The sequence below is a fragment of the Zosterops lateralis genome (genome assembly GCF_965231275.1).
Source record: "Zosterops lateralis genome assembly, chromosome: 4".
NCBI classification, from domain to species: Eukaryota; Metazoa; Chordata; class Aves; order Passeriformes; family Zosteropidae; genus Zosterops; species Zosterops lateralis.
Window position 1 is genome coordinate 18,130,794 of NC_139765.1, and position 11,013 is coordinate 18,141,806.

At 41.7% G+C, this 11,013-nt stretch overlaps 1 protein-coding gene across 5 annotated transcripts in view; it reads left to right on the plus strand.

Annotated features, from left to right (window-relative positions):
• The window catches only part of TBXAS1 (thromboxane A synthase 1), a 262,140-nt gene extending 251,710 nt beyond the window's left edge, over positions 1-10,430 (plus strand). For 4 of the 5 annotated variants that reach the window (XM_083859365.1, XM_083859369.1, XM_083859367.1 and 1 more), the window contains 4 exons: positions 3,710-3,798; positions 6,220-6,357; positions 8,218-8,380; positions 8,984-10,430. In XM_083859365.1, the coding sequence (XP_083715491.1) occupies positions 3,710-3,798; positions 6,220-6,357; positions 8,218-8,380; positions 8,984-9,058 (465 nt within the window). In that variant the 3' untranslated portion in view covers positions 9,059-10,430. Of the gene's footprint in view, positions 1-3,709; positions 3,799-6,219; positions 6,367-8,217; positions 8,381-8,983 lie in introns of all 5 variants that reach the window. The other variant, XM_083859366.1, reaches the window with a different exon arrangement.
• Positions 10,431-11,013: the final 583 nt, after the last annotated feature.

The window sequence follows — 11,013 nt, forward strand, 5'->3', positions numbered from 1 at the left end:
TTTCCAAAACAGAGGCAGTAGAGGAGGATGATCATCAACTGCTTTGAGGAAAAGTTAGTGCCTCCTCTTGAGCTGTCACTGAAGATGGGTTCATGCTGGACGTTGTATGGAAGCAACTGAGGTGCAGGCATATATTCCCTTCTGCTGACTTGGCTGTGGTGACACCAACCACAGCCAGCAAAGAAGAGCCAGAAACTGGGAACAGTAACATCTCAAACTGCAGCAGAGTGATTGGCCAGACCGCTCCTGTCAGCACTTGGATTCCCTTGCTGTTCATTGAGGAATTAAAATTTAACTGAGGGCAGTGATAAAAAATAGGTTTGCCTGCCTAGAAAATGCTAAAACCAATATTGAAAAGCAGAGGTAGATCTGAAGGTAGTTATCTCCCTTGGAGTTTATATGGGGATTAAAACACACATCATCCTTGTAGCACATAGGCAATTTTATAATCACTGCTGGTATTTCACCTCAGGGTACTCTGTGGGAGGAAGAATTAATTTCACATCTTTTTCTAAGTAATGGAGGCTTATGATTTTCTGTCAATCATAAAGGAGAGTCTGTGGCCAGACTAGATGCCAGAAGTGATTGAATAGTCTGGGATGTACCACCTCACCTCCAGAAATCCAACTGGGGAAACATGCATGCAGAGAAATGCCACAAGATGTTACATGGCCATTTACATCCACATCAAAAGGAAAATACACTACAAGGTTGTGCAAGGCATAAGAAAAACTGCTGTGCAAAGCAGTAGCTGCAAAATTAAAATACAGGCTGTTTTATTATATGCAATCCTCCCTCACACTCCTCGTCTCTTCTTGTTAAAGATAGAAATTTTTCTTAGTGAAAAGAACCACCTCATCTTGACTACCAGGCAATTTAGACAATTTTTTTTCAGGGGGTTAAACTGGCATGTTTGCACAACATCACCCTTACCCCAGCAGACCTGCCAGCATTTGATAGACATAAATAGGGACATTTAGGGAGAAAAGCATATTTACGTTCCTTTGAAATGTGTTTGGCTAAAGGCATATTTTTAAGAGAGGGAGTGGAAAAACAAATGGAAAATATTTTCTTAGAAAGGGAAAAAAAAGCAACAAACTGTCCTTTCTAAACAGAAATGCTTGGCTTGTGTGTACTTTACACAGCTGCAGGTCAGACCTTGCAAACAACTACTAAATTATGTCCAGCTACTTTGATGCTAAAAGCATGGAAGTGCCAATAATTAAGTTGCATCAGATGTAGGAAATGACTGATGTGTCTGTCATTCTCATGATAGCAGAGGTCACTCTGCTGCCATTCGACTGACCTCTCTTCTTTATGTAAGCAAAAGGAATTTTCTTCTAAGGAAAATCAGCTAGTTTTACACCTTTGTTTTGTTTTCTGAACTGCTAATCCCTTGAAGGTATAGAAGCTATTTGAAAGAGCAAATCAAAGCTCCAATAATTTAGTGTTATATTATTCATTGATGTATGGTTTGATTTAGTGGCTACTTATGGTATCAGGTTACTATATAATTATCCTAATTATTGACTCCAGAAGTAAGTAGAGGGATTATGAGAGAGACAGGAAGGCTCAGTGGAAAGAGCATGGTTCAGAGAATCAAACACATCTCAGTGTGCTCTTGGCTCCACCACTCATTTTCTCTGAGCCTGGACTCTTCTCTCAGCCAGCCTGTCCATGAAATCAGGAAGGATTGCAGGAACAAGACTCAGATGCTGATTCAGGATTCAAAGAGATGCAGGAGAGCACTATCAAAAGGAGAGGGGGAAGTTGTGAAAGACAATTGTAAAACTGGCAGAAAAAATAAAAGAATACACACTACAGAGTGCATTTGCATTGAAGAGTGGAGCACCTCTGTGGGCACGGAGAAAGAGAGTTGTGCCGTGAAGACCTGAAATTTGAGACTGCATTTCCAACCTCTGCTACTGATTTCCTCCACAAAATTAGGCAGCCCTCAGATCTCTTTCAGCAAAGGAAGGGTGATAAAAATCATTCTCCTAGCTTTGGTTGCAGCTCTTGGAATTATTGGAGTAATGTTCCTTACACTATGGTTCTCATGTGGCTTTTAGGCTCCTAGTCCTTTGTCTGATAACCACTGACCTAAGCCAAAGGTTTGAGTGAGCAGGCACCACTTCAAGATAAAAGCCACACTGAAAGGCTGTCGGTGCAGTCCATACTTCCTGTATTGATAATATTTGTCATATACTGACAAAATACTTCATCTATTGACAAGCTGAGTTGGGTCTTTTCCCCTGAGAGAGAAGCACATGCACACTAGTTCTACTCAGCCTGTGCAAATTACTTTCTCTGCTTCTGCTTTTCTTTCCTGAGCCAAAAAATGGGGGAAATAGAATGTATCTATTTCCTTCCTAGAAAAGATTAGTTGATGTGAAATGGTGCATGGTGGCTTAGTGCTGAATAAGTGGGATAACCTAATCCTGCAAGGTATCCTTGTTCTATTGTATGCCTTTTCTGCATACCATCTGGAGTTGTTCTCTGCTTAGTATTTTCAGTATGTACCATATGTTTTTGCATGAAAATTCAATAAAATATGCATTATACATGAAATGTGGTGTAGTAAATAAAGGAAGGATGGAATCCAGTCCCCTTTGTGAACAGCCAGGGCCTCAAATCTTCATAAAAGGTTTAGTCTAGTCTGACGGCTGTGCTTTTCTCCAATTTACTCTCTGTCAGTCTTTAGGAGATGCTCTAATTTAAAACAAAACTCTACTTTTCTGATGAGGTTGTTCGATGTTCTTTGGCTGCCCTCTGCTGAGAGCACTGAATAACACAGGGAAGATGTCCTTTTTCCAAGGAAGGTAACTGCAGAAGAAATTCCCTGTTCATCTGTGTGCTGATTCGTGCCAGTGCTGCTGTTTGGTGTCTCTCGTCTATTTGTTGCCACTCACAGGGCAAAGCCTCCTGAGCTACAGCCCTGCTGGGGTTTTAGTGTCCACCAGCCTTTGTCAAGGGTTGGATGGCTTTGTAGGACTGTGAAGACGTGGACTCGGGCATTGACCATTGTGAAAAATTAAGCAACATTAAACAAGGGCTGGAGGAAACAGGCTTCTCGGCTCAGGCACTATTGCAGTCCCGCCAGGTGGGATTTGAGCTATACCTTGGCACTTCCCTTCTTGGCAGAGCAATTTACCACTGCGTGCTGTTCCTCATTGGGGTTCCAGCATCTTCCAGTGCCTTCTCCACCCCTCCACAGGCATCACAGCACCAGCACTTTGCTTTATTTCTATAACTGGGAAAGTGCAGAGGGGTTGTTCCAAGATTAACAAGAGTAACTGAAGGACTTGCTGTTTCTTGTGAACAAACTGTGAGTCGTGCTCTTGCCTGTGGGAAGAGACAAGGGGCCTGTGCAGATTTTGGTACACATGTAAAACAATAGCTCTGTTACAGCTAGTGATGCTCTCTGTAATGACCTGCTTTTAATACTTCCTAGCAAGTTGATTTATTATTATACTTTCAGCTGTGCTGTGCACCAAAGCATTTTGATGATGAAAGGAATGTTATACACACATTTAATTACTGCCCACATTTTTGTATAATTTTATCATTTACTGTTTTAGATGAGACATCGAGTTCTTCTACAGGAAAGATGCCCAGTAAAAAAAAATAGATGATTTTAAAGCTAATCTGAGATGAGCTTGGCACTTACATGTGAGAAAACATAATTGTTCCTTTTGTCTTGCCCTTTCAGATGGTGCCTGATTACCAAAATGTACAAGAACTCCCCTATCTGGACATGGTGATGGCAGAGACGTTGCGCATGTACCCACCTGCATTCAGGTATCTTTATTTTCCCCTTCTGATTACACAGGATAGCTCCCTGGCTCGATAAAATGGAAATCTGCTGTTGGAAGACCAATGGTCTCTCAGTCTCTGTGCCAACATCAATACTGCTTTGTGCATTTGAAAGATATAATGTGGCCTGTTGAAGGAAAGCTGGATAATTCTGGTATTTCTAAAGCACATTTTTACAGTGAATTGGCCAAGGTTGCTTCCCCACCATTCTTCATGTCCCCCAAGGTTAGAGGATGGAGCCATTTTGAAGCAGGTCTAGCCTTGGAAAGCCAAAGGCTGCTGCTTCCTTGTGACTTAGGCTTGGGAAATATGCACCAAAACCCATACCTGTTGCTTATTATACCCTGATCTGTGGAAGGGTTGCACAATCTGAAAGCTGTATTTTACATGTGTGTTTAACTTTGGCCTATTTACACTTAGCACTGCTTCATACTAACAGAACTAAACTAATGGTAACATCCATTAACTTTTGAATGTTTTGTCCCAAATCGCACATGACTTATTCTACTGTATTGATGAACTGAAAACAAGGGAAAAATAAATTAGAAAACTGTTCAATTGTTAAAGCTCCAAGTTGTCACAAGCATAAATACAAATATTAAGAAATACAATTTTTCAAAGTGATCAGCCAGTTGCAATGCTTCTCATGAAGCTCCGGGAAGAAATCAGATGACTGGAAAGAAGCCAAAACTGAGGTTGCTGGGAGAGCTTTTGAAAAATTTAACCCATGACTGGAGGCACTTTAATACAAAAAAAGCTTAAAATCATATTCTCTTCTATATGTTCAGCAAGATTCGAAGTCAAGATATTTTTTATGGCCATTTGCAGGATTGTTCAGAGAGTAATTATCAAAGAGGTCTGCTCCTGGATAGATGATGGGACTTTACTACGTTACACTTGGGGTACAAATGGAAACTGTTTTGCTGGTTAAAGTGACAAGGGTTTTTGAGTTTGGGCTTTATCACTAGGAAACAACCTATGTTTGTCAGGTGGGAAGACAGAATGCGAATCGATCAAAGTTGTTCTGAAGTTTTGTTTCATGTTGTCAGTGCTATTTACTGATCTGGCTTTTACTCTGATGAATGTGGAATGGATTAGGACAGCCCAGGGCTGCTGGAAGATGTTAACTGCCTATGACAAGGATAATGCTGGGTTAAGGGAAAAACCAGTAGCAGCCAAGTTTGTTATAAAATGAGTTGGTTTCATTTTTTTTAAATGAACTTACTATCCAGAGAACTTTCTCCCCCAGTTTCCATTATCACCTAATTCATGTAAGAATGAGAAGGATAGCTTGACAATTATTTGTTTGTTTGTTTGTTTGTGGGTTTTTTGCATGCCAATGTTTTGTTCCAGGTTTGGAACCTCTGTTATTTATTTGTCTATAAGAAAGGAAGATGAGTGACAGCAAGGAAAGAATGTGTTTCTGTAATGATGCCAGACTGACAGCCCTAAAGCTGAAATCTTTGTTAAACTTTTTAAGCAGAGTGTGGGAAGCAGCAAAGGAAGTTCCTGCACATTGTCTTACCCCTGTGCTTGCAGATGGTGGCAAGGAATAGTTCTCAGACTGAGACAGCAGGGTATCCACCTGGGTCTGGGCTGATTTGGGATCTGTAGTGACCACCTAAACACCAAAGATCTGGATCATAACCTACCACCACACGTACACACCCACACACAATCTTTTGTAAGAGACAAGCTGAGCTTTGGCAGGCGACTTTTCTCAGTCTTGCCATGGTGAGGTTCCTAAGGACACCTCTGTCACCTATCACCACAGGGTGGGAGAAAACTGCAGAGTTTTGTTTTTAACATCACACCTGTCTTTGATGAATATGTGTGAAATGTTTTCCAAGGCTTGTGAATTGGTTGTACTCTGGAAGTACAACCAATTCTGCTGCACCAGCAGCAGAACGGTCAGCCTTAATATTAAAACCATCCCTTGCTAAGTTTCAGGCTCTGCACCAACAGGGGTGAGCTTCTCAAATAAACAAACTCAAAGCTGTATTTACTATGTTTTTTTCCTGGAAGCAAATCAGCATACTCTTTCTATCTGTTACTAGAGATGACTGACACTTTTCATCAGCAATTTTCATTAAAAAAGAGCCTAAACCCAACATCAACAATAAAATAGCAGTTTAGCAGTTAATGCTTTGAAAAACAGTTCACAACCAGAAATGCTTTCCTGTGAAAAGGGCAGAAGTCAACCATCTGGAATGAAGTTATGGACTTCTAAGTGGCGATGATTATAACCTAAGAAGACACTGCCATCAGCAACAGTCGTTGTATTTATCTATGAGAAAGTGTTACCCCAGAAATTGTTTGGTCAGATGAAGACAGATACTTGTATAGATCTCTCCTGCTGTATTTTTAACCTTTATTAATCATCTGGGATGCATGATGCTGTTGCAGATTCACTAGGGAAGCAGCTAAAGACTGTGTAGTGCTGGGGCAGCATATTCCAGCTGGAGCTGTCATTGAAACTGCAGTTGGACACCTTCACCATGACCCTGAATTCTGGCCAGAACCTGAGAAGTTCATTCCTGAGAGGTATGTGGAGTAATGCTTTTCATCCTTAGGTTGAAGTCCTTACTTGGGCCCATGGGCACAGAGCTCCAACCTGTCCAGTGCAGGCACCAGATTCTGCTGCTCTTTCACAGCCACAGTCACCCAATATTCATCCAAAGCAGCATTTCCACCAAGAGGAGCACAGTTTTATTTAGACCATTAAAACATGTCTATTCTAAAATTTCTACTAAATCAGGCGAGTGATGATAGGAGTGTATCCCACAGAAGGTGTGAGGTTTGGTCAAGGTTGAACGGTGGCAGAGGTTTTCAGACCTGTTTCCAAATCAGATACTGTGAATAATGTTGCTTCTGGGTGCAGAAATTCTGAAGTGGGACAATATATTCACTGTTTTGGCTGTACCTGGGAAATTCATCTAGCTCCTTACTGGTTTAGAGCACTCTTTTCATCTGAAACGTAACAGTGTGGTTACTCTGTGACTGGGGAACCTACCTCATCTCCCACTGGGAATCTGATCTCTGTGTGTAAGTTAGGATCCTTGGTTCTTGCTTGGCAAGACAGTTTTACATGGAGCATTTATATGTTCAGTGGGTGACACCCTGTCAAGCTGCGTTTTTGTACATGCCCCATGTTACAGATGCTGGGCTGAGCTTACAGGGAGAGTTTCAGCTGATGTGGTGCTGTGTGGAAGCACAATTTAGTTTTGTGGGCAGATACATTTTAAGCTGCCATTACATTCAAAAGTTTACTAAGAAAAATGTGCCTGCTCCATTAACAACTGGGTGTGAGGCAGGCAGCCCAGAACTATCTTTGCCAGTAAGACAACTGTGTGGTGTAGGTGGGTTTGCCCAATGCTTCTTCTGGAACAAATCTAGGCATATGCTCCATCAGAATCTTTTGGCCACAAAGAAGAGCAATGCCAGGGTTAGAGCCCAGAGATTTTGCTGGAGAGGAATCTTAGCAGTAACTGGAAGTCTGGCGTGGGTATTTTTAGCAGTGCTTATCTAGAATTGCTTTCTTAATTCTTAATTACTCACCACTTTAACAGTAGCACAAAAGGGTAAAATGGTTAGTAAGGACTGCAGTCCTCTTGACTCACACAGTGTTGTTTGTTACAAATCTGAGATAAATTCCCTTTTGAACCTTCCCTGATGAATGATCCATAATTACTAACACTCTGCTCAGCTTGTATATTTGGGAATGTTAGCAGGAATTAAAAAATTCCTGCAGCTCCAGCCTCCCCCCCGCCCCCAATATTCCGTTTTGAAATTGGCCATAGGAGTAAAGCAGGAGTAAAGGGAGATTTTAAATTTACTAAAATGAAATATGGGAGTGATCAAGGCAAGAACTGTCTGGATCTGTTTGTGTGGGATATGCAACAGTGCTTAGTACATGAGTTAATGGTCCTTCAGTCTCGAATTAGGGGCCTCTACAGTACTTTTTGGACTAGTGGCTCTATCTTATTTAGGTTATCTAAGCATGAGGATGGAATTAGTGGAAATACACAATATTATTTTTTTCCAAAGCTCCAAATAGCCTGTGTGACCTCTCATCTCTTTCTACCCTGCTTGAGTTCTCTGGACCTTAGTAGTCTAAAGTTCTTGAAAACTGAATCCAAAGACATGAGGTATTTTCACTAAAGATGGATTGGAAGCAAAATTCATGTCTCCATGTTCTCTCCTAAAATCACCAGCTGACAAAGTCTGATGGCCATAAATCAATTATCTTTTTACTTAGGATGTCAGGACATAATCTAGCAATAATCCCCTTAACCAGTCCATTAAGATTAATTGAAATAACCAGCTTTTGAGACTTAAATGAAAAACATGGAATCAGGAGCAAAAAGCATTTCTTGAACTGGTTTCCATCTCTGCACCTTCTAGGTTTACAGAGGAGGCCAAGAAGCAACGACATCCCTTTACATACCTGCCCTTTGGGGCAGGACCCCGTGGCTGCATTGGCATGAAAATGGGTTTGTTGGAGACAAAAATGACTCTGCTGAGGATTTTGCAGAAGTTTAAATTCAAGACCTGCCCAGAGACTGAGGTTTGTACATGCAGACGCTTAAAGATCGCACTTCTCAACTTGAGTTGACAGTGTGTTTTAGGCAGAACAACTGATTTGCCTTTGTGACTTCTCTTCATTTGAGAAAACTGCTTGAGACACTTCCATAATAAGGAGAGATGAGGCATAGACTGCATGTTTTAAGCAAAACGTGATTTCAGGTATGTATTTTTTCCAACAAAAGAACTGTTACACAGCCCTGCCTTAATGGAGAGCAGTATGGCAAGATCACAGACAAAATATCATAATTCATAGACGGTGAGAACGTGTGTACATATTTCACAGGATCTCAGCACTTTAGTATATGCCTGTTGCTATGGACATTGCACCCAGCTCTAGAGTTTACAGAGTTAATTTCTTTCCATTCACATCTATAGCATTCCTGGGTAACCACTGCCTCAGCTTCTGGCTATAAATCCAATTTATATTTTACCACCACAGGTGACTGTAAAACAAGTACTTTACAGGTTCCACAGTAACCCTGGTATGGACTGGTCCTCCAGCAGAAATGTCTGTCTGTATATGAGGGTGTCATATATAAACAAACACATACAACTGCACATAAGATGCTATTTTCTCTTTCAGATTCCTTTGCAACTCAAATCAAAAGCTACACTTGGACCAAAAAATGGAGTCTACATTATGCTGGAATCTCGCTAAAAGGAAATGGACATCCTGAAGTTTTCTGGAATGAGACCCTTTGTTAGTGACTCACTGAGCATAATTATTTTTCAAAACTCCAAGGACAGGTAGGAGCCAAAGTCCCACTGATGGTCAGTAGGTGCTTCTTCACTGCCCTCCTGTGGGACAGCCTCCAGTCACTTCTTAAAATGGGCTCTCCACAGTCCTTTTTGGAGGTTTTCAAATTGCTGTGAATCATATCTGTAAAGAAGCACCCCACTTTCATTTGCTTTTCTACCTCACACTTCTTTTCATTTATCTGTGAGAATGTTTTCCTCATGCTAAATTTCTACAATTTACAGTAATTTTAATTTCAATTCATTGTATGACACATCCTTCTCATGCACTCGTGAGTCCCTAGAGACAGCCCCAAAAGCACCACAGTTACAGCAGAAAACCTGGGACACAGTTTCATGAACTCCACTAACAATCAAAGCTGAGACCCATGTACAATGCTTAATCTCTACCAGAGTCTGTAAAGCTGGAGAGGTTGCACCTCCTTCATGCCTTCAGTGATTTTAAATACACTTAGATTAGCAATTTGCACTTGGCACATTCCATTGACATGACAGAGGAAGAATGAAGTGTTCCCTGGCTTACCAGTAAAGTTCTAGCAGCTAAGACCAAAGAAATGAGGTGACAGCCATTTTGCTGGCTGCTGAACTGCTGTTGGGAAAGTGGAGACAAAGAAGATACGAATTTAAAGCAAGTAGGAGGACTGGAGGAAATTTAAAGGTAATCAGAAGGTGGTGCTACCACATCTGTTTCCTTTCTAAGTGTTGCAGTTGGCACCATCCCTGTCTAGCTCCTTGAATCAAGGAAATTAAGAGCATTCATGCACTAAAGCCAGTGGCAAAGGAGTGGGATCCAGAATCATCAGACCCAGCAGCTCTCTTGACTCCGTCTGTGACACTGGAGCAGGTCATGTCCCAAGTGCCTCACCCCACTCAGGAAAGAACTTGTCTGATTGCCAGCTGCAGCAGTCCCATGGATCCATTCAAGCTGTGTGACTGCACCAGCATCTTCCTAGCTGAAACATCTGTAGCTTCCACTCCTCACATTACCTCTGTCCTCCTCCTCTGCAAAGCCTTTACCTGCCACACAGCTAATGTTGCACAAGAAGCTGGGAGGGAACACAGCTGGGCCAGCTGACCCCACTGCACACAGGGACATTCCATACTCTATGGCACCATGCTCAGCACATAAAACTAGGGGAAGAAGAAGGAAGGAGGACGATATTCAAAGTGATGGCATTTGCCTTCCCAAGTCACTGTTATGTCTGCTGGAGCTCAGCTTCCTGGGGAGGTGGAACACCTGCCTGTACATGGGAAAGGGTGAATGAATTCCTTGTTTTGTGTGTGGCTTTTGCTTTACCTATTAAACTGTCTTTATCTCAATCTATGAGTTCTCGTATTCTTAAAATTCTCTCCCACATCCCACTATGGGGGTGTGAATGAGCAGCTCTGAGGGACTGAGAGACTGCTGGGGTTAAACCACAACAACAGAACTGTGAGAAGAGATTGGTGCAGCCCCAAGAACCCGTTTTAAAAATTCATTTATTCCTATATTTTTTCTTCAAAATTTTTGGATATAACAAAAATTCTGGCAGCACTATAAAAATAAGGATGCACCTTTGGTTCTTTGCAAGTTTTACCTTCTGCCTGCGTGACAATCTGCTTGAGGGTTCCTTAGGATCTCTCTTGGTGGTGTACACAGAGAAGTGCTGCTGCAGCAGCAGGAGGAAGAGACTGACTGCTCAGCTTCACTGCAAGGATGGAGCCATCTGCTCACTGATGCCTGGGTAGGTCCCTGAGTTTCTCTCCAGCAAGCATCTTTTTCTGCCTTCTTCCCACCTGCTGCCTGAACACTGATCAAATTACTGGATCTTGTTCCTCAAAGATTGTCTCTTCCTGTTTCATGTATTTTTATTTTTT